The 24655-nt window shown below is 46.0% G+C and overlaps 11 protein-coding genes across 11 annotated transcripts; 4 read left to right on the top strand and 7 right to left on the bottom strand.

The window, feature by feature from the left end:
• Positions 1-152: 152 nt before the first annotated feature.
• Positions 153-1694, bottom strand: TREMEDRAFT_59121 (uncharacterized protein; the record flags this gene model as incomplete). The annotated part of the gene is made up of 4 exons (XM_007001459.1): positions 153-289; positions 400-782; positions 931-1085; positions 1167-1694. 4 exons carry the CDS (start codon positions 1692-1694, stop codon positions 153-155), a joined length of 1203 nt encoding a protein of 400 aa, XP_007001521.1.
• A 154-nt stretch (positions 1695-1848) lies between these two features.
• TREMEDRAFT_59120 (uncharacterized protein) lies at positions 1849-2946 on the top strand (the record flags this gene model as incomplete). The annotated part of the gene is made up of 1 exon (XM_007001458.1): positions 1849-2946. One exon carries the CDS (start codon positions 1849-1851, stop codon positions 2944-2946), a length of 1098 nt encoding a protein of 365 aa, XP_007001520.1.
• A 125-nt stretch (positions 2947-3071) lies between these two features.
• Positions 3072-4755, bottom strand: TREMEDRAFT_42115 (uncharacterized protein; the record flags this gene model as incomplete). The annotated part of the gene is made up of 3 exons (XM_007000931.1): positions 3072-3610; positions 3732-4513; positions 4623-4755. 3 exons carry the CDS (start codon positions 4753-4755, stop codon positions 3107-3109), a joined length of 1419 nt encoding a protein of 472 aa, XP_007000993.1. The 3' UTR covers positions 3072-3106.
• A 223-nt stretch (positions 4756-4978) lies between these two features.
• Positions 4979-6268, top strand: TREMEDRAFT_70870 (uncharacterized protein). The gene is made up of 3 exons (XM_007001997.1): positions 4979-5044; positions 5114-5681; positions 5874-6268. The coding sequence occupies exons 1-3, from the start codon at positions 5011-5013 to the stop codon at positions 6175-6177; spliced, it is 906 nt and encodes a 301-aa protein (XP_007002059.1). The 5' UTR covers positions 4979-5010; the 3' UTR covers positions 6178-6268.
• Positions 6269-6330: 62 nt separating this feature from the next.
• Positions 6331-7310, bottom strand: TREMEDRAFT_56093 (uncharacterized protein). Its single transcript, XM_007001014.1, has one exon. The coding sequence runs from the start codon at positions 7293-7295 to the stop codon at positions 6513-6515; it is 783 nt and encodes a 260-aa protein (XP_007001076.1). The 5' UTR covers positions 7296-7310; the 3' UTR covers positions 6331-6512.
• A 318-nt stretch (positions 7311-7628) lies between these two features.
• On the bottom strand, positions 7629-9623 carry TREMEDRAFT_24256 (uncharacterized protein; the record flags this gene model as incomplete). Its single annotated transcript, XM_007000416.1, has 3 exons — positions 7629-8155; positions 8301-9439; positions 9526-9623. Coding segments are annotated over 3 exons (1764 nt in total), but the record flags the coding sequence as incomplete, so codon positions are not given.
• A 926-nt stretch (positions 9624-10549) lies between these two features.
• TREMEDRAFT_70869 (uncharacterized protein) lies at positions 10550-13162 on the bottom strand (the record flags this gene model as incomplete). The annotated part of the gene is made up of 17 exons (XM_007001996.1): positions 10550-10582; positions 10630-10738; positions 10784-10891; positions 10938-11277; positions 11325-11370; positions 11439-11478; positions 11519-11585; positions 11628-11659; positions 11704-11757; positions 11822-11953; positions 12006-12073; positions 12183-12437; positions 12547-12603; positions 12647-12707; positions 12759-12786; positions 12831-12961; positions 13083-13162. The coding sequence occupies 17 exons, from the start codon at positions 13160-13162 to the stop codon at positions 10550-10552; spliced, it is 1641 nt and encodes a 546-aa protein (XP_007002058.1).
• A 755-nt stretch (positions 13163-13917) lies between these two features.
• TREMEDRAFT_59115 (uncharacterized protein) lies at positions 13918-16181 on the top strand (the record flags this gene model as incomplete). Its single annotated transcript, XM_007001457.1, has 10 exons — positions 13918-14055; positions 14102-14217; positions 14306-14371; positions 14401-14620; positions 14793-14805; positions 14844-15109; positions 15308-15440; positions 15492-15509; positions 15586-15722; positions 15936-16181. 10 exons carry the CDS (start codon positions 13918-13920, stop codon positions 16179-16181), a joined length of 1353 nt encoding a protein of 450 aa, XP_007001519.1.
• Positions 16182-17988: 1807 nt separating this feature from the next.
• On the bottom strand, positions 17989-18825 carry TREMEDRAFT_56092 (uncharacterized protein; the record flags this gene model as incomplete). Its single annotated transcript, XM_007001013.1, has 2 exons — positions 18790-18825; positions 17989-18744 (listed from the first exon to the last, which is right to left on the bottom strand). A coding segment is annotated over exon 2 (323 nt), but the record flags the coding sequence as incomplete, so codon positions are not given.
• A 1102-nt stretch (positions 18826-19927) lies between these two features.
• TREMEDRAFT_26712 (uncharacterized protein) lies at positions 19928-21851 on the bottom strand (the record flags this gene model as incomplete). The annotated part of the gene is made up of 15 exons (XM_007000723.1): positions 19928-20017; positions 20160-20211; positions 20259-20314; positions 20366-20413; positions 20456-20474; positions 20524-20583; positions 20627-20679; positions 20722-20820; positions 20866-21003; positions 21047-21216; positions 21292-21421; positions 21506-21561; positions 21601-21634; positions 21680-21743; positions 21784-21851. 15 exons carry the CDS (start codon positions 21849-21851, stop codon positions 19928-19930), a joined length of 1137 nt encoding a protein of 378 aa, XP_007000785.1.
• A 622-nt stretch (positions 21852-22473) lies between these two features.
• Positions 22474-24383, top strand: TREMEDRAFT_72942 (uncharacterized protein). Its single transcript, XM_007002118.1, has 5 exons — positions 22474-22685; positions 22807-22974; positions 23020-23272; positions 23361-24171; positions 24214-24383. The coding sequence occupies exons 1-5, from the start codon at positions 22548-22550 to the stop codon at positions 24269-24271; spliced, it is 1428 nt and encodes a 475-aa protein (XP_007002180.1). The 5' UTR covers positions 22474-22547; the 3' UTR covers positions 24272-24383.
• Positions 24384-24655: the final 272 nt, after the last annotated feature.

Genomic DNA, 24655 nt, shown 5'->3' with positions numbered 1-24655 from the left:
CCTCGTTCCATTTATTTCCATCGCTTTACAATATATGAAACAAATTGACGAAACCACGATCAGGATAGATAAAGTAGAGAGTGGAGCATCGGGAATCAAATGGTTGGTGATGGAAAGTAATGAGATTGATTAAGAAGAATGTGGGAAACCCACTAAGTGGCTGAATCTTGTATTTGAGAATCTCGAAGTTGTAATAACCATGCTAAAGTGGAAGAAGCTTGTGAAGTAATGTTGACAAGTTCGTTTTGTAAATTTTTCAAATTAGATAATGACATGATGGATAAAGCGTCTAATTCTTTATTAGCCATCGCCGCTTATACCAAAAAGTAATAATTTTCAAAAAAGTAAAAGAAAAAAGGGAAAAAGGGGGGAGGAAAGAAAAGGTTAAAAAGACTTTACCTTCTTCTATTCCACATAACTTTTCCGCTCTGATCATATCCATCTCTGGTCTTTGTCCAAATCCATGACCATCTCTTCCAGTTGTAAACGGTGTGGTAGTACTACCAGGTCGACCATTTCCTAATGGAGAAACATCCCTACTTTCTCTATTCTTCCCTTTATAGTTCCCATTCCCATTCCCATTTCCATTCGAAGGGATAGTATGAAGATTAGGATTGGTAGTTATACGTAATGGTGGTAAAGATGATAATCGATGAGAATCAACTTCATCTAAATTGACTGGTACACCCATTGATATCAAATGTTCTCTTCTGACTCTTGAACGTGTCCAATCGAGAGGTTTGAGCATAGGAGGTGTAGTGAGTTGAGCGTATATATCTCGTCTGATATCAATCTTTACGAATGATTTCTCCATCAACATCTTGACATTCCATTTCAGTAATTTCAATAATAACAGATGGAATGGTATGACATAGATTGAAGAGAGGAGAGATACAGTAGTGTCACTTTGAGAAAAAGGTGGAGACTCACGTAGATGAAGAAGACATGATTTGTCCTAAACCTCCTATCATCCTAAGAGGTTCATCTGTCAACCCTTCTTCGTCGGGTATGAGAGGTTTCAATATTCTTGATACTTGCTTTGTTATTTCTTCAATCGTAGGTAAGGGTTTTAACTTTAAAGGGGACTGTTGATCAGTAACAAGTCTACAGAACACTCAGATTTGTTCATTTTAACAGAGTGTTGATGATTGGTTCGGTTGACTCACCCATATATCTTCCGGCTCATTGACCATGTTCATCTCCCCATCATCACCCTGTTCGAAATCACCAAAATCACCAAATCCATCATCCCCATTCTCTACATTCGGTCCAGCTTGATCAAATTCGTCAAATCCATCATCTTCATCCTGATTCTCTGAAGTATCTAATGGAGACGAAAGTGGATCAGAGGTGGTATCGTCAATCGGAAAGGGGGTGATGGAAAGAGGAAGTGGTTTGGTTTGTGGTGATGATTTTTGAGAACTGGGATCTGCTATGGGAAGATCCGGATGAGGTACAGAAGGAACATCAGCCCATGGATCTGGAACTGAATCTTCTTCCATGTTATGTTGTGTCGTCTGACTGATCCCTGGCTTGAGCTGACTTGTACAGTAAGTGAGTTTCACCGGAATGGTTCTGGAAGAACTCCAGAGGATATCTGTTGAACGGAAGCAATTCGATAGGATGACGGAGATGGGTATGAACTCCGTAAGTACAGTCACCGATCGCGAGTGACTTTCTTTTCTATTTTCCATCTCTGACCCTTTCGATATCTAAAAACACACTTTCGACTTCCTCATTTTTCACCCAACCTTCACTTATATCAATCAAATATAAAGGAACGAGCATAAAGAAGATCTTCAGTGAGTGATCACGCTGTAGATAATGGGAGTGAAGTAACCCTCAGAAATGTCACAACCCACAGCAGCATCTGGCGACACTCTTCCCCCTTTACCCAAAGATCACCTATCTCATCCTTCCGATTGGGTGACAGGTTCTGATCCAGCTACGGAGAAACAAAAAGGTTTTATAAATGTTTTAGAGGATCAACATCGTGATCTTGTCCCTGCAGATGGATTGGATAAGGAGAATTTAGGAAAGAGCGAAGCTTGTGAGATTATCGATTCTCTCAAAAATGGACAACCGGTCAATATCACGTTTACTACTGGACAATCGGACAAGGATGGTGATGATCTTATAAAGACTGAAGCTCATAGAACGAACGATGAAGAAGGTGCAGAGCAGGCAGGCGATGGGGAGGAGGAGATAGTTGCGGATCAAATTGACACCAAGTCGTCCAAGAGGTCAATGGAAGAGGTAGTGGGAGAACAAGACAAACGAGTGGAGGTCGGGAAAGAGGATGGAGAGGAAAAGGGGGACGTCGTTATGAACGTTGAGAATGGAATCACGACACATGAAGGGGAAGAAACGCACAATAACACTGCCACTCACAAGAACGGACTATCAGGCAACAAACGATCTGACCCCCATGAGAATGACGACGGCGAAGAACGAAATCATAAGAAGGTCAAGACGTCCAATCTAGAAACAAAAACACACGATGATGATCCAGCAACTAATAATACAAATCACACTTCCCACGAAACACTCGAAGAGCGTGCTAAGAAGTCGAATAACGGATCGCATGACGAGAAGAATGGTACTATCACTGAATACATGAAACCATCTTCCCCTTCATCTCAAAAACAGTCCCAGTCTGTCCACTCTACCTCTAAACCGACAAACACAAATGGAGAAGGAAATATCTTGCACGTAGAAAATAATGGAAGCAACAGTAATGGAATCGATAAACCCGATGAAACGGTGCCAGGCGACGGACGACATCTGGACCATCCTGAGAATTGGGCAACGGGAGGAGAACCTCCTACTGGTAAACAAATTGGGTTTCTGAAGGTTTTAGAGAAGCAAAAGGGGGTTCATGTTGAAGTTGAGGGTTTGAACAAGAGTGAAGCAAGTGAGAAGATTGACGAGTTGAAGAACATGTGAAGTCCGGAGGGTAGGGTAGCATCGAGGGGGACAGTCGAAGAACTGTTGTAGGGAAGAAAGTGAAGATGGGTCAGTGAATATGTATAATGAGACGAGGAAAGAGGTGAAGATATCTATGTTTTGTAGCGTATAACATGCCATCCATGCTCATTGTTGGTTCCTAATCACGCCTCCTGTCTCTGTTCCTATCCCTATCCCTATCCCTACTCCTGTCTCTCTTCCGATCTCTCTCTCGATATCTTTCTCGATCATGATGTTCATCTCGATGATCCCTACCATACTCATCTTTGTGTCTCTCCCTCTCCCTACTTCTACTCCTCTCCCTATACTTATCCTTTTGCCTCTCACGTTTAGGACTGAAACTCTCACTTCGTTTTCTTTCACTCCCCCGAGGAGTCTCAAACACCATCCCATATCCATCCGCATCTCTTCCCACGTCTTCTCGATATCTCCCACTGTGCCCATGATCTCTTTGTCCATGCCCTCTCATTACGTCCGATGCATCATAACCCCCTCGTCCGCCACGTCCCCCTCCTCTACCTCCTCTTCCACCTCGACGAGGGTTGGTAGATATGAAAGATCCGTTCATTTTCGCCACTGATTGTGAGAAGTCTACCCAGATACGTCTATCGTCAACTAAGACATTTTGCATCTTGAAGTAAGCCTGGAAATCAGTCATGATCCAAACCTATTTTGTAGCGTAGGCAATATTAAAGCCTTATCGTCGAATGGATGCTGCAGCAGGGGAAGAAGTTGACACAAAAATTCCGAGGATCTCAACTCACCTGTTCTGCCGATTCTCTCTCATCAAATTCTATGAAAGCATATTGTAAACTATCACCCGTTTTCTTATCTCTCACCACCTCACAACTCAATATCTTGCCGAATCTCGAGAAGATAAGTTCCAAATCCTCATCCTGAGTTACAGGATTCAATTTACAAACGAACAAGATATCCTCTGGTGGTCGAACTGTAGCAAAAGGTATATCGCCAATCATTTCCAAAGTCAAAGCACTGGAAGCTGCCGCCGTCTTTCTTCTCAATTCTTCTTTCTCATCCTCTGGTTTATCCTCAAAAGGGTTTTCGGTATCTGCTATTCTTGCCACTCCAGCAATATCTAGATCAGGTGGTCGAAGGGGTGAAAGAGGTGGTGTGATCATATCGCTAGGATCGGGGAAAGGATCTTCCAAAATTTCCACATGACGTATACGAATATCTTGCAGTGGTCTACCATCTTTATCTAAGAACGCTTCATTTATTTTATCCAAAGTGTCGAAACCTTCGATAACGTGTCCGAAAACGGCATGACGACCATCGAGATATTCGATAGAATCGGCAAGGGTGATGAAGAATTGACTACCGCAGCCTGGTGGGTCGGTCGGAGCGACAGCCATTGAGACCGTACCTTTGTGAATGTGTTTCAGAGAGTTGAGTATCTCAGGAGGGAAGTAACGGGGTGGTGGAGGGGTGGAAGAGTTGGAAAGGGTATGAAGATGAGAGAGGAAAGAACATCCTCCAGTCCCTGTGGCAGTGGGGTCTCCTGTTTGGGCTATGAAGTCTTTGGAAACTGAAGTTTAGTATGAGCTAGACATCCTCACAGACCCGGAAGAGTTCGACTTGAACTACACTGTGGAATCGGATGAAGGTGAGACTTTATGGACGAGGCTTGGACTTACCGTTGAAGAAAGCATTCAGAGTGTAGTACTTGAGTTTGCAGAGCTTGAGAAAGTTTTCACAAGTCCTTGGACACTTCTCCACCTCCAAATCTATCACCAACTCCCCAAGGGAAGTCTCAAGCATGACGGACATTGTCGTGGACCGCCCCTACCAAAGCGAGAACGAGAACAGGCAGACAGTTGGATCGTTGTTGGTGGAAGGCAAGGTCTTTCTTTCCCAAGCGGCGATGTCCGCCCGCACAGACCGCCACTTTGAGAAAGTTCCAAGGTGTTTTTCCCTTTCTTCTCTCCCCCCACCATATCCCCGATCCCCGTGTCCCCTCCCAGCCAACGTTTCTCTTTCTTCTCTCACTCGTAATACATCACCTGACGCTCGTTACAACCCAACATGAAGCTCACTCTTGGTCTTTTGGTGGCCCTTGGTAAGTATAATCACCCAATTACATCCCATTGTCAGCATCGAAAGTCGGGATAATACGCTGATCACTCAGTCGCCACTGTCTTACCAACCTCGGCCGCTCCCATTCGTATCATCAATCTCTCCAGCGGAGAAATCACCACCGTTCAATCATTCGACACTCCTCCTCCTAACCTCCTCCGTATTCCCGTATCATCCGAAGACACCCACAATGAAGGTGACGACGCTATCCGATTTCAACCGATGCCATTCCGTCGACCATGTCCAAACCATCGAATTCCTTCTGGTCCTCTAGGATCTTTGTTAGCTAAATTCGGTCTAGGACCCTCTCCGAGTCGTTGGGAACAAGTTGCAAAAGAGGTCCACGCTCATTCTCGTCCCGAAGGTGGGATGATGGCAAAGATGTCTGAAGGATGGAGGGCGCATGTGGAGGATATGGTTCGTCAAGCTCAAGACAAAGTGGTACCGATCATGGAAGGAGGTGGTGTAAAGATTCTTCCTTTTGTACCTGAACAACGAGGGAAGGATAAGATGATGAATAATGGACAAGGCTTGGAAGGTCATGACGGATGGCATAAGAAACATGGTCATGGTTATGGTCATATGCACGGACATCATCATGCTCCTACTTTCTCCGGAAGGTGAGTCGTCACATCTGAGTCTCTCCATGATACTCCTCATTTCGCTACTCTGGCTGATGCCTCTGGTTTCGGCATGTCAGTGAGGATTTGGGTGGGCAGTAGTGAAATTATCATTGGTCATCAAATTAGATATCACGATGTTTAGGGAGTACTACAAAACGAAAGACTCGAAGGATGCAGTTGACAATTCAGACTTCACAGAGCCCTCCACCATCTCTCACCAGCCGAAGCTATCGCCATGGCATTCGTCCTCGGTGCAGGTCTCGGATCGATCCTTCACTTCTTCTTCATGCTCTTCCTTCTCTCCCTCCGTCGTCTCAGGGGAGGATGCAAATCCCGAGAAGAACGTCGTGCTGCTCGTGCTGAACGTCGAGCTTTACGTAAAGCTCGTAAAGCTGGTCGAGTGGCTTTGCCCGTCACACCGATTGAAGAAGGGGAAGAGGTGTTACCAGCTTATGGAGATGTAGAGACTGATAATCTTGTTGAGAAGGCTTGAGGGATGAGTCGGAGATATATCTATCGTGTGGAAGCTTTATGTACGTTGTGTGTAGATTTGGATGAATTGTAGATTTCTGGAATGCAGAATGCTTCGACTTCTCACTTATTTCTCATCTATTCTCTTGACGCATGTACATGATGTGGCATGCGGCATGATCTGCTCAAATGTCCATCACATTTACCATGATACGTGAAGTAGATATTGACCTCTTTTACTTCTGTTTTCCTGAGTTACTTCTTTCACCCCTATCTTTTCATCCGAGTACGAGCACTGATTTCTGTGCAAACCTGCCTACGTATTTGCAGACAACCGGCTCATCTCTCACAGACCATTCAAACAAGCTTGAAAACATTAAGTCTCCAAGATCCACCACAAACATCCGTTTTATTACCCGAACAAACCATCGTACAACCAGTTTCCGTAGTCATAGTAGTCATCGTCTGACCACAATAACATTGATTCCCATTCTCCACTCCTGCATAAACAAAACTTCTCGAACCGCAAAGATCGGTACATATTCCAGAAGTCATATTGCTCGCTGTGAGACTATAACCGTTTAAAGTTCGAGCGCCTTGATCGAGGTAACATCCGAGAGCAGTCCATTTAGTCGTTGAAGTGGATGAAGGTGTTGACGAGCTGGAGGTGGAGGTGGAAGTGATTGATGTCGGCTTGCTTGAGGTTGAGATTGAGGTAGACGTACTTGTTGTTGATACGACCGAAGAAATGGTACTGAATTTACTCGATGATGAAGTTGAAGACAAAGAGGGGGAGGAGGAAGAAGGAGAGAAAGATGAAGAAATGGAACGAGAGGTAGAGGACGAAGTGGAAATGGAACCAGAGGTAGAGGTGGAAGTTCCAATTGTTGGATTATAAAAAACGTTTAATCTTGAAGAACCTCCGCACCAAGCTCCAGGATCACCTGAACAAGGCATATTACAACCAGTAGAATTCCCTCCTGAATTAAGTATCGAACCACAAAAACATTGACTAGCATATTCCGTTCCACCATATGTATATCCTTTCCCAGCACATGTGTTCAAACATAATGTGTAATTCATTCCTGTGTCTGAAAACGAATAACCGTTTAAAGCTCTTCCGTTGGTAGCTTCCGACATACAACCTAACGATTTCCATCCATTTGGAATAACACCAGTTATGATATTCGTATTTGATTTAAAAACATTTAATCTCATACTTGCTCCACAAGATTGTTTAGGATCACCGGAACAAGTCATTGAACAATCTGATATTGAAGTTGAAGTTCCACCTAGTATATCACCACAATAACATTGATTACTAAATTCAACACCTGCGTAAATATAACCTTTTGAAGAACATGTTGATATACAAAGAGATTGTGTCATGTTATTTGAAGAAAATGTATAAGAAGATAAAGATCTCGTATTTGAATCTGTTTGACAACCTATCATTGACCAACCGGATGGAATAGTTGAAGTGTTGGTAGGAGATGTAGTGTTGTTTGGAGAAGTCGTATTTGTTGAAGGTGTACTCGTATTTGTGAAAGAATATGTACTTAAACGACTTGATCCACCACAGGTATATAAAGAATCTCCAGAACATGCCATATTACAACCACCTTCTGTTGTGTTGATAGATCCTTGATTATAAACATTACCACAATAACATTCTCTTGAATATTCAACTCCAGCAGATGTATAATTCCTTGCAAGACAAGCTTGAATACAAAGTGTCGGTGTCATTGATTCGGAACTGAATGAATAACTTGATAATGCTCTTCCTGTCGTAGCTTCGGTTTTACAACCTGTATAACTCCATCCGGTTGGGAGAGAAGGTGATGTGAAAAGTGATGGATTGACGTAAAGGTTTAATCGGTTTGGTCCACCACAATTCTCGTAGGTATTTCCTGGACATTGCATGTTACATTGATCGGAATCGAGTAAGGTCGTATTGCTTGCCCCGTTTCTCATAGCGGTATCGCAATAACATTCGTCGCCTGAACATAATCAGTAAGTGGACAAATTTCGAAATGTACGATGAACGATATACGATGATAGATGATAGATGATAGATGATAAATGAACGATGAACGATGAACGATGAACGATGAACGATGAACGATATATGATTGTACAACTCACCGTATTCGACTCCGGCCAATGGAAAACCAAAACTGGAACACCAAGAAACACAAACTTCTCCAGTCATATTAGAAGAAGAAAGAGATTTAGCAGATAAAGCTCTACCTGTAGTACTTTCCGCTATACATCCTACCGAAGACCATCCACCAGGTAAAGAACTAGTAACATTTGTCAAAGTTGAATTTTCTTTATATCCAGGTATACTAGGTTTCGTACCGTTTCCTATCCAAATAGGATTATTTCCAGGAAGTTTCGAAATATAATGTCCCATTCCAACATCTTCATCGACCAAAGGATTTTGAGGTTGACAAGCAGAAGCAGAATCTTGATTTAAAAAAGGAACGAAAGGTGGACAATTTGATAATTCACCTCCAACACCATTATCATCATTACAATCATTTATCGCTTGTTGTAATATATTCGTACCATTAACTAAAGTTGGCCAACCGTTTATGAAATCCGCATGAAGTCCATATCCTGTTGTATCACCATTTGCGAATACCCAAGTAGGGTTTGGTGTTGGGTTGAATGGGAAATTTTGAACGTTGAAAATGAATTCGTAGAAAAGTGAAACTAAATGAACAGGATGAGAATCAGGACAATCACCACCATCTACACCACCTGATGGCCATGCCATATGAGAAGAATGATCGGATGAATCGAGGTTTATACCATCCCAACAATTTGGGAAATTAACTTGAGCTCTCATACCTTGAGGACAATTATGGTCGAAGAAACTATTGCGTTGCGCCCAATCTGGATCGTTTGTATGTTGTCCAGAATAATCAAGACATACAAAAGTGATGGCGAGATCGGCAGGGGAAGTAGGATCGAATGTACGTCGATTAGGATTTCCAGAAATCATTCGAAGTCCATCTGGGAAAGCTTGAACTATACCACTTTTACCTGGTCTAGGAAGATAATAAGCGTTCATGAACGATGCAGGGATAGCTTGGTAAGATTGGTTCGAAGGGGAATAATAGTAAAGCATAGGGATCCAATAATTGGATTTATCGACTGAAACGGGAGCCGTGGTACATTTCCCAGCTTGGGTAGAGGCGTATGTCATACTGTCGGCAAAATTGGATCCTCCAGAGATGATATGGACATGACTGCTGATTTGACCTGGGCTGACGACTCTGACGTGTCAGCTTGAGCAAACTTTATGAGTCGATTCCCGAGCAAACATGAAAAGGTAGGGATCAGTCGGGAGAGAAGGACGTACGGGTCAAGTCGGGTGATCTCGAGGATGCGCTGAGACATGATAAAGTACGCCTGGACATTTCCCAGCAAGGGGATGAGGGAGAGAAGGGCTCCCAACATCTTGTTTCTATATCTTTCGATGAAACCTCAAGAGAGAACGTGATCGACGGGAGTGACTGATCAGAAGATGGATTTTGAACCTTCGCCGACAGAGCGCTGTATGAGCGACTCTCCTGTGATCACAGCAAAGAGTGGACGAGGAGGTTGTCGACTAGCCTTCCTAGAAATGAATGCTTTATGACAAAATCCCCAATCGATTCACTCACTTATTCACGAGCAACCAACGTCCACCTACCTCATAATCTTCGACGCCACGACGCCACAACCCCGGCCGACGTCAACGGACAGCCGATCGAAAATCCTGGCAGATCGCAGGTCTGCAGGTCGTATGAATCAGGAACACCTCAAGGGGGTGAATGTTGACATGTCAAGCGGTCAACCGTGCGGGTTCTTCTTCTTTCTTCCAGACACCGTACGCCGATCGCGAATTGAGAGGAAAGGGAAGAGAGGCGGGAATAGAATGATGTCCAACTTCGAGCCGGACTTGCGCCGGGAGAGACCTCCATGTCATTGTGGAGAGAAGCATGCGAGTCAGAGGGTTCATGGGGGGAGGAACAGGAGGCGAGGGGTGGAATGCGATAGATGCCTGATCCGGCCAGTCGACGGTTCATCCGATGAACAAGGTTCTAGATTTCCGATTGCCGATGCCGGGGGTGGCGTAGTCACGTGCGGGAAGCAAGTTGACTGAAAGTGCCCCCGATGCATGTCAAGACAGTCAGTGTCAAGATGTCAGTGTGGAGGAGAAGCAACAAGCTGACAAAGGATTTTGTGACACTCGGAGACAAAACGTGAAGCACATACATGCTCAAACGTGACCAATCGTATTCGTCGCAAGTTCATGATTTGTTCCTTCCTATGATCTCCCTCTTTTCCTTTCGATCGTGTCACCTGCTCACAGAAGTGTGAGCCCGAGCGGATCCATAAAATCAACATGTCTTGGCATAGGTCGATGTGTTGTTCTATGGGTAAGCAAAGAACTGACAATATAGGGAGTGCAGTAGCTTACAGAGATATGCTCCTTGTCAATTCCATCATGTTTGTGCTCATTGCTCTTGTTGAGACTGATAGTCGCCATGGGGAACGAAGGCCCGGCACCTTTGAGCAGCTCTTCGGTCCTGTATGCATGAGCGGATGTAAAACAAAACCTGCAAAACACTTACACTTGCAAAATATCAATAATCAACTTTCGGGCCAGGTCGCCAGAGAGGGACTCCCTAACCACTGCCCTGAGTATTTCTAAGTTCTCACAGTCGGGCGCGAGTGGGTAGCTGACTGTCAATGATGCCAGACACATAGCACGAATCGAGTACTCACTTGGGCACGATCCAACCGATACTACGGAGTTGCAGCTGGATCCATTCCTGTTTGAAACCAGGATACTGCGCCTTTACGTCGTCTCGGAGCCTGAAGCTGACCACGGGCAAGGAAGGGTGGTAAAAGGCAGCATCTTCCTGATCGAGAGGTTTCTGACCCTTGACCATGTCCCCCGCGACCTGCGCGGCGGCAGAGAGGGTGCCAGAAGCATCGACCGGTCGGTGACAGTTGGACAGGACGGTGAAGTAGCCAGAATTCTCCAATGCTCGGCAGATCAAACGGGCTTTGGAAAGGTCATTCTCGATGATACGCTTGTAGCCGGAGAAGCCAAGATTGATGACTGTTCTATCAGCACGTCGACCAAAAGTGCCACAGAATCCGACATACAATTGAACATTTGCGCCAAAATCGGGTGGGCGGGTCTGGAGAAGTTCTTCCCGTCAGCTCTTGGCATATCAAAACAAAGAGAGGCAGCGATCCATTCGAGGGGAGGTGACCCACAAGGTTGAAAGAATAGTCAGTCTCGCCCAAGTAGTGAAGTCTATGGTCAGCTGACAGTTGTTAGGCTCATGAGCACTCACTCGAAGATCAGATCTTTAGGCAGGAATTCGGGCGACCTCCAGACCACCCATCCGACACCGACAGAGCCTGGTCGTCAGTAATCATCGTGATTGGCTAAAAGTAACTCGCTCATTCCATACTTATGACCTGAGGCGTTGATGCTGAAGGATGAGCACCTGTCATCACACAACGCATGATCACTCACCTCTGTACTCTAGGGATACGGAAGTCCCATACATACTTAGGGGTAGCAAAAGGTCTGAAAATCAGCGGATCCGCTCTACTTCGGGCTCCTTGCACAAGAATTATGGGATTAGACTCACGCCACAAACCCTCCAGAAGCAGCGTCCACATGAATTGGTATGTGGACGCCAGTTGCCGCCTCGTAGGCGTCGAGCTCGGCAGCCATCTCTTCGACGCTCTCGTAAGCGCCTGTGTAGGTCGAGCCGAGGATGCTGATACGTCAGCGTATGGTGAATCGAAAGCGGAATGTCTGCAAGGACTCACACGAAAACCCCGATGGTATTTTCATCTACATATTTCATTGCTTCTTTGGGGGACATAACATAGTTACTCTGTCGAGTCAGATATTCACACTAAGATAATCGTCTGCACGAGGAGCTCAATGGAATTGGAGCAAGCCCCGGCTCAAGACTGAGTGATAACTGAAGGAGAGCAACTCACCTCCTCGGAGATCGGAACCAAACGGCATTCGACGTCAAAGTACCTAGCAAATTTCTCCAAGGCCACTTGAGCTTCGGCACCCATGACAATGTTAGGACCCGGCTTGTGAATGTCCTTTCCCGCAGCCTTCATCTTATCCTGCCACCTTCGTTTCAAAGCCAGACCGCCCAGCATGATCGCTTCGGATGAGCCGGTGGTGGCTGTACCCATGGCAGAAGCTCCAGGAGGAGCATGCCAGAGTGCGGATATCATAGACTGTCGTCAGTCAATCGCAATTGCTTCCATGACTAGTCTCATGGAATGATGAGGTATAGGGAAGAAGTCGTATGGGGGATGATGACATGTGTGTAAAGTGACAACTCACGACACAACGTTCGTGAATCTGTTGCGCAGCCGGATATTCATCTTGGTCCACGAGATTCTGACATCAGTACAGGGCGTGGGAGTCGTCGACGATCACATACCTTGTTGAGGTTTTCTTGCATGAGTTTCTGACATTCGTCCGGTACCCATGTATGAACGAATCTGAATCATAAGTGCCGTCCTCCTTTGGACTGCTCAAGAAGGGATACCCACGATGCCAAATTCAGATTGGGATTACCGTCTAGCCGTCAGATCTGTAAAGTCGTAGGGATGAGGAGGACATACCAAGCTCTAGTTCGTCGTGCAGAAGCTGATAGGCAATCTTGGCACTGACACCATCAGAGGGCATCTTGTACTTGGGCAGCTCGATGTCGATGTCATAACGGCTGGTGTAAGGAATGTCCTGTAAGTCGGGACTGGGATGTGAGCCAACAAGTTCATCGCTTCAAGGAAGAATATATAAGCACAAGGGCGACGAGGTCCCAATGATGGTCAGGCGGAGGTGGGGGGAAGGGGTCATGATCAGGGAAGACTGACCGAGTTACGTGCTTGTGAATAGGATGGTCCAAAGATCTTGCGATGAGCTTGTCGGGGTCGACATGACGTGCGAGGGACATTTTGGGTGTTGTCAAGGACAGTTCTTTATGTCCAAGTGATGGTTTGTGGGATGAGGCAGAGGTGTGATACAAGAGGGGGGTTATATATCAAATGGGAGAGGAGGAAAGGAAAGAAAGAGGGTGTGCAACGTGTTGCAAAGTTGAATCGTCGTCATAGACGTCCAGCCGTGCCTGGACAACCAACCTCCCCTCCTGTCAATCTATTTCCGGTTCCACCATCATGCATGCAACATGCAACACCGGTCAGAAAAAGTTGTATGCAAATCCGTAGCTCTCTCCTCACTACCAGCGCCCCTCGAAGGGCTTCCCCTGGGCCCCTGGATCCCCTGCCGTCCCGCATCGCCTCCCCACACAATTTCATCAAGAAGCCTGTGCGGTAGATGTGGAATGTTGGGAGTATTCTTGTGGGGCCCCTAACCCCCCGGCAACACCGAAACTGGTCATCCTCTGCCTCGTGCACCCATGCACCATGCACCCGCAAATATCGCCGATTGCCAATACTTGTGTGCTTGATCATACTACAACCTGTCCTCCGTCTGACAAAAGGACAATTGATGTAGTGAGTGAACAGATGTCGGGTGAGACTTATTCCAGGATGACACACTGACTCTCTGATCTCTGACCTACCCAGCGAGCCAAACATGGTTTATCTTTGATATCGGCCTTCTCCGCGATTTCGCCATTCTCAAAATGGTGATAACCCGTAATAAGGTCCGACCAAAATACGAGTAGTACTCTTCGACATCGGCATCATCATGTCCACCTCCAAACTACGTGTAGCGGTGGTAGGCGCTGGACCAGGCGGTCTGGCTAGTACTATCTTTCTCTCTCGACTGCCATTTGTGGAATTGAGCGTTTTTGAGAAAGCCCGAGAATTGCGGGAAATAGGAGCGGTCAGTGAATCTCCATCCGAATGCCAAGTAGAGGATTGACATATAGGGCATTACATTGAATCAGAATACTTGGAGGTTGTTAAGATTGTTAGAAGCTACAGATGTCTTAGGAGAGGAGTATAGTACCAGGGGAGATGCGTCAGTCGTGGACCAACAGCATAGGTGGGTCATCTTCATTTCTGACACCTTAATCGTTGATCTTCCTGCGATGGTGAAATGCGCAAACGCCAATGGGATGGCTGATGAGTAGAAATGGACTCAGTGGGAAGTTGTTGTTGGAGAAACATCAATCAAGTAAGCTTTATAACCCCTGCTTGTCAGTGTTGAGGAAGACATAGTACTCAGTATTGATGTTTTTGTTGACCCGGATACACCGGCCAAATCACGAGTTAAACGGTATAAACTTCAAAGTGCGCTCTTGTCCAAAATACCACCAGGAAAGATTCAGCTGTGTAAAGGGCTATCAAGAGTAGATGAGATTTCCGGAGAGCTATTTCTCGAGTTTCAGGATGGGACGAGAGAAGGACCTTTTGATCTTTTGATAGGGGCGGATGGTATACGATCTGTTAGTATTCCCTTCCTTGTCTCTTTCTCCCCTCCCTCCCCTTCCCCCTTTCCTGTTGAATTCTCTCTTCTATACGTATCTCTTTACTACTACGGAATGTGGACGCGGTCTGTCATAGGTTGAAGACACGGGACGTGAAAGTTGTCTGATCGAGGTGAAAAATACGACGAAGTCATATGGCGAGGGTGAGTGGGTGAGGGTGAAAGAACTCATGATCAGGTAGTAAGACAGCACGCTTTCCCAAAACATCATATAGGTTACACTGGTAAAGTTGCGTACAGAGCTTTGCTACCTCAATCTTCGGTCGCTCATATACCCAACTTACCACAAGTATCAAATTGGTGGTGGATGCCAGACGCGAGGGTGTTCACAGTTGGGTTAGGGGATCAGTTCGAAATTGCCGTTTGGGTTTCAGAGAGTGAAGAAGAGGGTGGAAAAGTAAGTTGGGGTCAGAAAGCAGGTAAAGAAAAAGTATTAAGACATTGCGAGGTGAGTAAGACTTGCATTTGCATTATATTCATCTTCCCTCCCATCTCTTAACATATCCTCATAGTATGGTCGACAAAGTTCCCCCTCCTGCCGAGTCCCATCCATATGGAACTCCCACCAGTTTCCCACAAGAGATACGACACTTGATCGATACATTTCTGACCAGTTTGTGGGATGATAAGAGATTTACAAACCTAGTCTTTTTGCGAGACTGTACGAGCGATAATATCCATTCCAGAAACATGGCTTGAATTCTCGATGTTTGGTGGACCAAGATTAGAGAGGGTAATAGAGGGTGAGAAAATCGCATTAGTGGGAGATGCTTCACATCGTTAGTATCTCTCCGTTAATATGAAAGATTGATTCACTTACTAATTTTCAGCTTTGTCTGGTGCTTTTGGTAAGTTGAATGCTCTCATCACACACGCAACTTCTTCCTTCGCACGTTCTTTGTATTTCTGACGCTTATCATACAGGAGCAGGAGCAGCTTTCGCTTTCGAAGATGCATATATTCTCTTTTCCGCTATTCAACACGCATGGGATAATGGACAAACACTTTCAGAGGCATTGGAGAACTTCGATTCTGTCCGAGCACCATTTTACGAAAGAATAGTAAGTTTTTTGTCCTATTTCTTCTTTCCGTCTTCTTCCCTCTCCCCCATCCCCTGGATCTAACATCTTACATATACTCTCACTTCCTCCCAGAATCGTCTGTTTTCCAATTCACATGCCCCTCCATCATCATACACCCTTCCTCCGATCTTAATCTATTCGGGCCTAAACAAGTAGAGTATGAGTATAATGAGAACTACCGCTGACTCTCAGTTCTCCGTCATAGACCTTATGGCTTCAAACTATTCTTCCGCGTTAAAACAAGGTACAGACTTGGAAGATAAAGTATCACGAATAGTCGATCAGAATTGGAAAGATCTTGAAACTTCTTGGATATACGAATATGACGTTTGTTTCATTTTACCATTCTTCATCAATTCTCCTGGTGACCATTCTTCATTAATTCTCCTCGTTACCATTCTTCATCCTTCTGACCAATCCCCTTTGCTTGAATCCTAAAAGGGGACATGTTTTCGTGTCTCTTTCTCTGCAAGGTTACCAAGAGTTGTAAAATTGATGTCAGATTGTCAAAGTTTGGCAAAAATATATCACTTCCGAACCCCATTACTCAACTTCGAATGGGGTCAATTTAGATTTAGACTCGGAATTAGTCCAAGCCACCACTATACCAGTCAAATGAGCTCCATCTTGCTCACTCATCCGTTATACAGTATCAACTCTCGAAAAATTTCGAAGGTCAAGGAAAGGAAGTCAATCATCTGTACCGGTCAAAAACACTATGACTAATTAGTGAGGGAGAATTAGAAATAGAACAAGACATTCGGTGTATGCATTATATTTGGTATCCAACTTCCATTCAAAATGTCTGGTACAAATTGTTCTTCCAACTTCTTTATGCAAATTGACTATTGGCTACATTCTTTGTAGACTCCTTTCACATTCCTCTTTTATATCTGTTTCTGACCCTTTTCACCTTTTTTCTTACCCAATGATCCAAGTATGAGTTTGGTCGAACAACAAATCTCATTCCTACTCCTCCTATTACCACATTCCTACATTTTCCAACGTATACACGTGAAGTTTTCTTTCCTCAATAATCCTTCTTCTTTTCCAAACTTATCTCACGCAGCGATCGTGATTCTTACTTTATATTCTTCTCTACATTATTCCATTCTCAATTCTCACAGACAATTGATATACATACAACATCTTTCTCAACAGGCAGTTTTAAGGGTATCTGGGATGGAGACCGGGAAGGCGTTGTCGATTAGGGAGGGAATCGACACATTGATGTGGATTGGCGGAAGGATCTATTTTCTATTTGCGGAAGGGAGCGGATAGGATCAGAGTGGAAAGAGAGGAATGATCCGTCATGTTGAATCGAGGAGAGACGAGGTCGTTGTTGGGCGAAAATGTGTGATATTGACCGATGATTGATCATGCCAGACATCGAGGAGGTCGATTCGCCCGTGTTCTTTGTACCCTCAACCCAGCAGTGAATACCATATCCTCGCTCACTGTCCTACCTTCCCTCGCTTCATTCACCGAACCTTGCGATCCGGCTTGTTTGACCAAAGGCCAAGGTTTAGGTCTGTTACCTTGTGTCAATACCTGTCTCCCTATCTCTGAAATAATCTCCATCGAATCCATCATCTCAATCATTTCCGTTGTTTCAGTAGATTCAGAAACCGTTTCTAGTCTCGGGGCGAGGGTAAGAGGGGGAGTAGGTGCACCCGGCTCAGGGAAGAAATTGAAAAATGGTAATGTCTCTCTTTGTGGAGTTGGTAAAACTTGACCTGCTATTCTGGCAGTTTCAGCCCATTGTATTCTCTCAAGCTGATTCAGAGACATCCAAAATTCCCCTGGACTTCTAGATTTCTTAACTTCTTGCTTCTTCTCTTCCATAACACCATTCTTCTCCGTACGGTTTTTAAGAATTGACTTTAGTTGGTGTCCCGAATGGACAGATTCGCCAGTGGTAGTGGAATAAGTCGACATTGTATCTTCATTTTGTCGAGCTCCTGTCCAACTGAGTAATTTGGGTTGGATATTCATTTCACTAGAATGATCCATAGATGAACCATCCTCTATTTCACTGACCGAAACTAACATTTCATCCGACCCTGAACCTAATCCTAAACCTGATGCCGATCCTGATCCAGCTTGCTTACGTACCGGCGAACCCGAGCTGAAACCATTCTCCTTGGTTGTATTTGCAATCGATTGAGAAGAACCTTCAGCTTTTAATTTCCTTTCCAACTCCTTCCTATCCACATTAAGCATATATACGTCAAAAGGATTGAGTTCTTCTTTGAACCTAGACGAATAATCTTCTTTTCTTTGAGCCGGTGGTCGGTCTTTAGTTAATGCCTCCAGGGCTCGGTTATAATGATATCTTGCGTCTCCAGCTATGGCGCCAGAATAATGAAAGTGAGACGATCCGGGTGTTCGACGAGGTGAGAAGGGTGGTGGGGCGGCAAGACGGGCTTCATCTTTCGTTTGAGGGGTGATGGGTAGAGCTGAAGAGGCGAAAGAGGCAGGTGACCAGGAAGGCGAATCGGAGAAAGTCAAGATATCTGAATCGGCGGGAGAGACAGGGATCGGGACTGGGAGTGTGTCATATGTCATTGTGGTGGAATGAGAGAGAGGGTCGGACAGTAAAGACTGTGGAGCTTTGAAGAAGTCTGACGATGGAATGACGTCTGGGACGCGACGAGATATGATATAGGGAAAAAGAGACCGAGGCCGAGGGGACGAAAAACGTGTCTCAAAGGAGTGTCCGGGTCAAGAAGGCCGACTTGGTGGCAATAATCGATTGTGGTACCGTGGATGAGTAGAGTAGTATTGTAGGTACGAAAAGTTATGAGTTCGAAAAAGGCGATGTAAGAATTTGAGGGATTGCCAAGGGTGGAGTAAACTGCGGGGATGAAAGGAGTACGAGTCGGCAGTACAGTAGTAGCACGTCCAAAGAAGTTATGACGAAGGGGTGACTTTCAAAGGGGCGTGTGGAGTGAGATCTTCAAAAAGGATGGGTCGTGGTAGCGTATATACCGTGCGTCTTCTGAAGATCAGCTCAAGAACACGACTCTGCAAGGAATGGTCACACAATCATACGAGTGAAGTACTTTCAATTGGACATGATGAAAGATAAAACGATAGATGACTAATTCCGTGAGAGAGATGGAAGACGACGCGGTAGAATTACGCTGCAGCAATGCAGCATGTAGCAGCTCCTCATTCCTAAAACCTCTACAGTGGCCAGCGGCACAGCTGAGAGCCGGGAGCCGATGCGGCCGGAAAAGCAGAGAAAAGAAGGGGAAAGAACACGGCCTACGCGTGCGAGTTCCGGAAATGGAGGAATGGGACGAGAATGAAAGAATGACGTCGTGGGCTTGAAAGAAAGAAAATCTCCGATCCGAGGTGGCCGAGCTTCCGAACTCTCCGACTGCAGGCTGCAGACTGACTGATCCGATCTGATGGAAAGGAAAGGAACTCACCGTTTTTGAGGAACGCGACGCGTCCAATGTGGTGGGAACACGAAATGTCGAAGGGAGGAGATACAAGTGGGATGTATGAAATGAAAGTGATCAATGAGATAACTAGGTGACTAGGTTGTCAAGTGATTATTGATGATGCGAGTAAAGACGGTAAGATTATTCCAAGTGACTTGGGAGTTGGATTGTTAGATGAGAAGAGATTGTTTGTTGAGGAAGAAGAAAGATGTTTAGGGTGGTATTTAAGCACCATGACACCGGAGATCGTCCTCTTCGCTCCACAAGATGCATGACAACATAGTATCGGATGGGGTTTGAGAAGAAACGATAGATTACGAATGACGGGGATAGATTAGAGATAATGTAAGTATGACGTTGGTCGGATGAAACGTTATTCATCTTCTCGACATTATACAAACCAGTACTTATTTGTTTTACCAACTTACCCGTTTGGGAATCTCAATTTGTCCTGCCTCGCCAATTATTTAGGCCTTCCGAACCAATGTATCAGAAATGGATATTTAGGAGTGACAAATTATTCGTGTTGGACACTTTAGCAAATCTCTCATCTACCACTTGGAGTTTTGTTGCAGGTGTATGCCGACTGCCGATGGACTGATGACCCATTCGGTGTCCACGTTTCAGACATGAGATGGTGAGCACTAGGGACAGATCACAATGCTTTTCCTATGCATTTCTCTACACCAACGCCGTCTACACACCAAAAGGACGTGTGATATATGAGGACGATCACAACTTGCCAAGGATCGCCTCTGTGTATTCTTTCGTGCCCGCTTTGCCGCCCAAATCGCGGGTGATGTGCTTTCCCTCTGCGATAGTCTGTAGATCAGCCAAACATTCCCACTGACCCTCCTTACGTAGCACATGCTGCTTTTTCGTATGTGTGACGACATGCGTCATTCCGCAGCAGCATGATGCGTGTTGGACTTTTGTAACATCATGACGATTTGCTTCAACTCACGCTCAATGTGGCTTTTTCGATTTTGTCCGCGAATGAACCCAGCGACATATGACTGATTCATCAACCAACGATGTGATAAATCCTTATCACGTCACTTACCGAAGCATCATCAAGGACGACAGGAGAAGCGCGGTCGGGTTTGCTAATCCTTTGCCCTGGGTCGATCAGCATACGTCAGGTAAAGTTGAGGATTGACGCAAACGTACAGCAATGTCAGGAGCAGATCCGTGGACTGCTTCGAAGATCGAGGCGTCCTATCAAGTCAGCTATGGACAATCCAACAGTGAGAGATTTACCCTGCCAATGTTCCCAGAGCTGCATAGTCAGCATCATCATGTTGAGCTATTCTGACGAGGCAACTTACGGTGTCAAGCCGAGACCGCCGATTAAGCCTGCCGACAAGTCGGATAAAATGTCACCGTACCTGGTCTGGTCAGATGATCCCACCAGTATTGGAGTTAACTTACAAATTCGGCATGACCATGACTCTGTCTGAATAAGGTCCAGGATCCTGAGCGATCTGATATCAGCATTGACATCAAGGCAAAAAAAGAAACTTTACCCGAAGACAGACTCGATCGAGTAAATCCTCGTCATAGGCGATCTTTGGGTATTCTTTTGCAACAGCACGACAGGCAGTCAAGAACATTCCATCTGACATCTTCCTATCCGTCAGTTTTTCTATTCTCCAAGCACGCAAAAAGACTTGCATGATGTTTGCCTTATGTACGGCCGTAACCCTGTTTCTGCCGTTTTCAGTGGCATAGTGGAATGCGTAACGTGCTACTCGTTCGGAAGCCTCGTACGTGATCAATTTGATTGACTGAACGACACCATCAATTATCTTGATGATTAGTCTCGTGTGCACACATTGAGGATGACCTTACCTCATGTTCGATACCTGAATATTCTCCTTCCGTGTTCTCTCGGATCAATACAGTGTTGACATTGTCATATGCTGTTTTGTATCCCTGAATGGAGACGCAAGGTCGGACATTGGCGAATAATGAAAAAGTACGACGTAAAGTGAGGTTGAGAGATACATGGCCTTTGCCAACTACGACGATCAGCTTCTGCCCGTCCCAGCTGCACATGTACCATCTTGGCATGTCGAAATATCATTGTTACTCACTAGGAGTAGCTAGGGGGCCTTTCAAAGCTACAGTGTTGGACTTGATACTCTTGATAGCATCATCGGGAATGACAGTCTTGCCATTTTTCAGGATAGGTGTGACATCGACTTCTTCCCAAGCGATAGGAGCCTACTTGTCAGCTCAAGAACCAATAGCTACTACATCTTCTCCTTGCTGCGTATCTTATCCACAATACATATCGACGCAGCTCACCTTGGCAACCTTGAAAATCTCCTTCACTGAATCGGCGATTTCAGGACCGATACCTACTAGTCAATACAATGTCTCAGAGATGATTTTGAACTGACCGTCACCAGGAACCAGAGTCACCAGGTAGTTGCCCTGGATCTATCAGCTGGACCGACATCCACAATGCTGTAAGCTCACGTCTGCTCCCTTCTTCCCCGCAAATGCAGATGTGGGGCCGGATTCAACAGCTGAAGCGTACCCTCTGGAGGCCTGACGGTCAGCTAAGATTAGGTGACTGAGACAATAGACCCACTTGCAGCGAGAGAGTACGTAGAGGAGTGGCGATGCTCCGCGCAGAACGAGCGAACATGACGAGATCTTGAAGTTGAAGGAATGTGGAGGAAAAGGAGGAATGTCGTTTTGGTCGGGTGGTTTTCCGTACCAAGTGAAGAAGATTCAGGGATCAAGTTGTCCGGTTTTACGCGGCGGTCTTCGGCCGAAGTCGCACCTGGCTTTTGCCACACTGAGAGTAACGGGAGGGATGGTGAGGACAGCGTAATGTATGGTGGAGGGCACACAAGTATCAGATGATCTTACAATGGTCTTCTGAGTGCTATCAGGTGTCCCTGTGGGTTTGGAACCCCTTCTCTTTCCGGATCACGATCAATTTTACCATCGACAACCCAGAGCCAGAAAATGGGAATGGAAATTTGGAGCAAGGAGCTGCTAGCTGCTAGCTGGTGGCTTATTTCTCTTCTTATGAAGCATATAGATGCAGGTACCAGGTCTCAGTTAGCAGCATGCAGCATGCAGCATGGACGATCTGGTAGAATGCACTTCAGGACAGCACATCGATATTCATCGATCGCCACCGACCACCGAAGACACCCTTCCATCCGCCAAAGTGGAGATTTCAGTCACGTGATTTAGGCACCGCCAAACCGGGGGGAGAGTTTAGGCTTCAAAATTTGTGTCTCCCTCTTCACTCGCTCCTCTCCCACCCATCCTCTCTTTCCCACCAAAAGTTATATTTTTCTTCCCCTTTCCCCTCCTACAATTTACAAAAATGGCCAAGAAAGAAAAGACCACCGTCAAGGCATCCGCGCCTCCCGCCGTCGCTGCTAAAGCCAACGCAGACAAGAAATCATCTAAAAAGGTAAAAGAAGAGGTCCCCCCTGCTCCTGCTCCGTTCACAGCCACCAAAGTAAGTTTTTCTCCATTCCATATGTTGTTCTCTATCATATTGGTTCATCGACATCATACCTAAAGTCGATCCCCGAGTCATCCCAGACGAGGTGTGATGTGTACCAGTGGTTGACTCTCAGGAAAAGAAAAAGTCCAAGAAAAAGGAACCTACTCCTCCTCCTGCCCTTTCCGAGAGCTCTTCAGATGAAGAGGACGAAGAGGATGAATCCTCAGATGAGGAATCATCAGAAGAGGATGAGTCATCAGAGGACGAGAAAGTACAAGTGTCCGCTGTCACACCGGCCGAGGTCAGTATGAAGATGTGGCGCCCCTCTATCAGTACTGACCTTCAGGATGATTCGTCTGATTCTGAGGGAGAAAGCGATTCTGATGATGAGCCAAGTAAAGCGCAAGGTGTAAAAACCAAGCCCGCGGGCAAAGAAGACAGTGACGATGAAAGTTCAGACGAGAGCGACGAGGAGCCTTCCGCTCCTGCCAAAGACGCAGAGAGTGAAGAGGACAGTGATGACTCTGATGATGACGAGGAGGACGAGCTTGATGAAGAGGAGGATAAACCTGCTGTCAAATCTGAGATCAATGGGCATGGTGGGTCTCCGCTTCCTACTCCCATAATACCTTCTCACTTCCACTATCTGTTGCTATTATCTAATAATGTATTCCCGCTGACATGTAGGTAAACGTAAAGCCGACCAAGAGGCTCAAGCTCCCGCCAAAAAGTCTCGCACTGATGGGGAAGCCGAACCCACTGCCAACGTCTATGTCGGTGGTCTCTCTTGGAACGTCGACAACGAGTGGCTCGCGTCAGAGTTCCAGTCTTGTGGTGAAGTCGTCGAAGCCCGTGTCATGTTCGACCATCAAAACCAGAAATCTAAAGGGTTCGGTTTCGTGCGTTTCAAGACAGCTGAAGAAGCTGCCAAAGCCGTCGCTATGACCGGACACGAGATCGATGGTCGTGCTATCCGATGTGACTTTGCCGCCGAAAAAACCGACAACCCTGTCGAGCGTCGTGCACAAAAGTTCAATGACCAGCGATCAGCTCCCGCCGCTACTCTGTATCTCGGTGGTCTGAGTTATGACCTGAACGAAGATGCCGTCTATGAAGCGTTCGGAGATTTCGGTGATATTCAACGTGTCAGTCTTCCCACCGATCGCGAGACTGGTGCCCCAAAAGGTTTCGGGTATGTCGAATTTGCCGATGTCGATCAAGCTACCGCCGCTCTGGAGGCCATGAATGGCAAAGAGCTATCCGGTAGGAGGATCCGAGTAGATTACTCCGGTCCCAAGCCTGATAGAGAAGGTGGCGGCGGCGGCGGTGGTCGTGGAGGTTTCCGTGGGGGACGTGGAGGTGGCCGTGGCGGATTCGGTGGAGACAGAGGATATGGAGGTGACAGGGGTGGTAGAGGTGGAAGGGGTGGCGGTCGTGGTGGTTTCGGTGACCGTGGTGGTGGTCGTGGCGGTGGTAGAGGACGCGGTGCTCCCAGAGGGTGAGTGTTATTCATCATATGGATACAATTGCTAATGGTCAGGGGTGCTAGAACCGGTGGTATCGTCCCGGCTTCAGGAAGTAAAGTGACCTTTGACTGAGCCATCGTCATAATCTGCTTCGACTATCTTCCCCTTCTCATGTTCTTATATCGTGATACCCATCTCGTTCACTTTAGTCTTGGCCACTTTCTGTATGCATATGTGCCTCGCGCTGATCACGATTGCTTTCGCTGCATGGCCACGGTGCTCGCACAGACGAGTAGCTGCAGAGAGGAGGAAGACATTGCCCCTCGGGGAATTCAAGCAAAAATTCAAGACTTTTTACACAATTGAATTAAGCGGACGAGTAGCATTCCAGAGTGGCTCGTGCTGACTCACGTGACCGAGAGGACATATACAAGGAATCCTCAACATCAAGTACAATAAACAACATCGACAACAGGGATGTTACCCGAGGCATCTCAACGGAGGAGCAACTCGGAC

Source organism: Tremella mesenterica (assembly GCF_000271645.1).
Source record: "Tremella mesenterica DSM 1558 unplaced genomic scaffold TREMEscaffold_1, whole genome shotgun sequence".
Lineage (NCBI taxonomy): Eukaryota > Fungi > Basidiomycota > Tremellomycetes > Tremellales > Tremellaceae > Tremella > Tremella mesenterica.
Note: the sequence above shows the minus strand (reverse complement) of the source record. Positions and strands in the feature narration are given on the sequence as shown.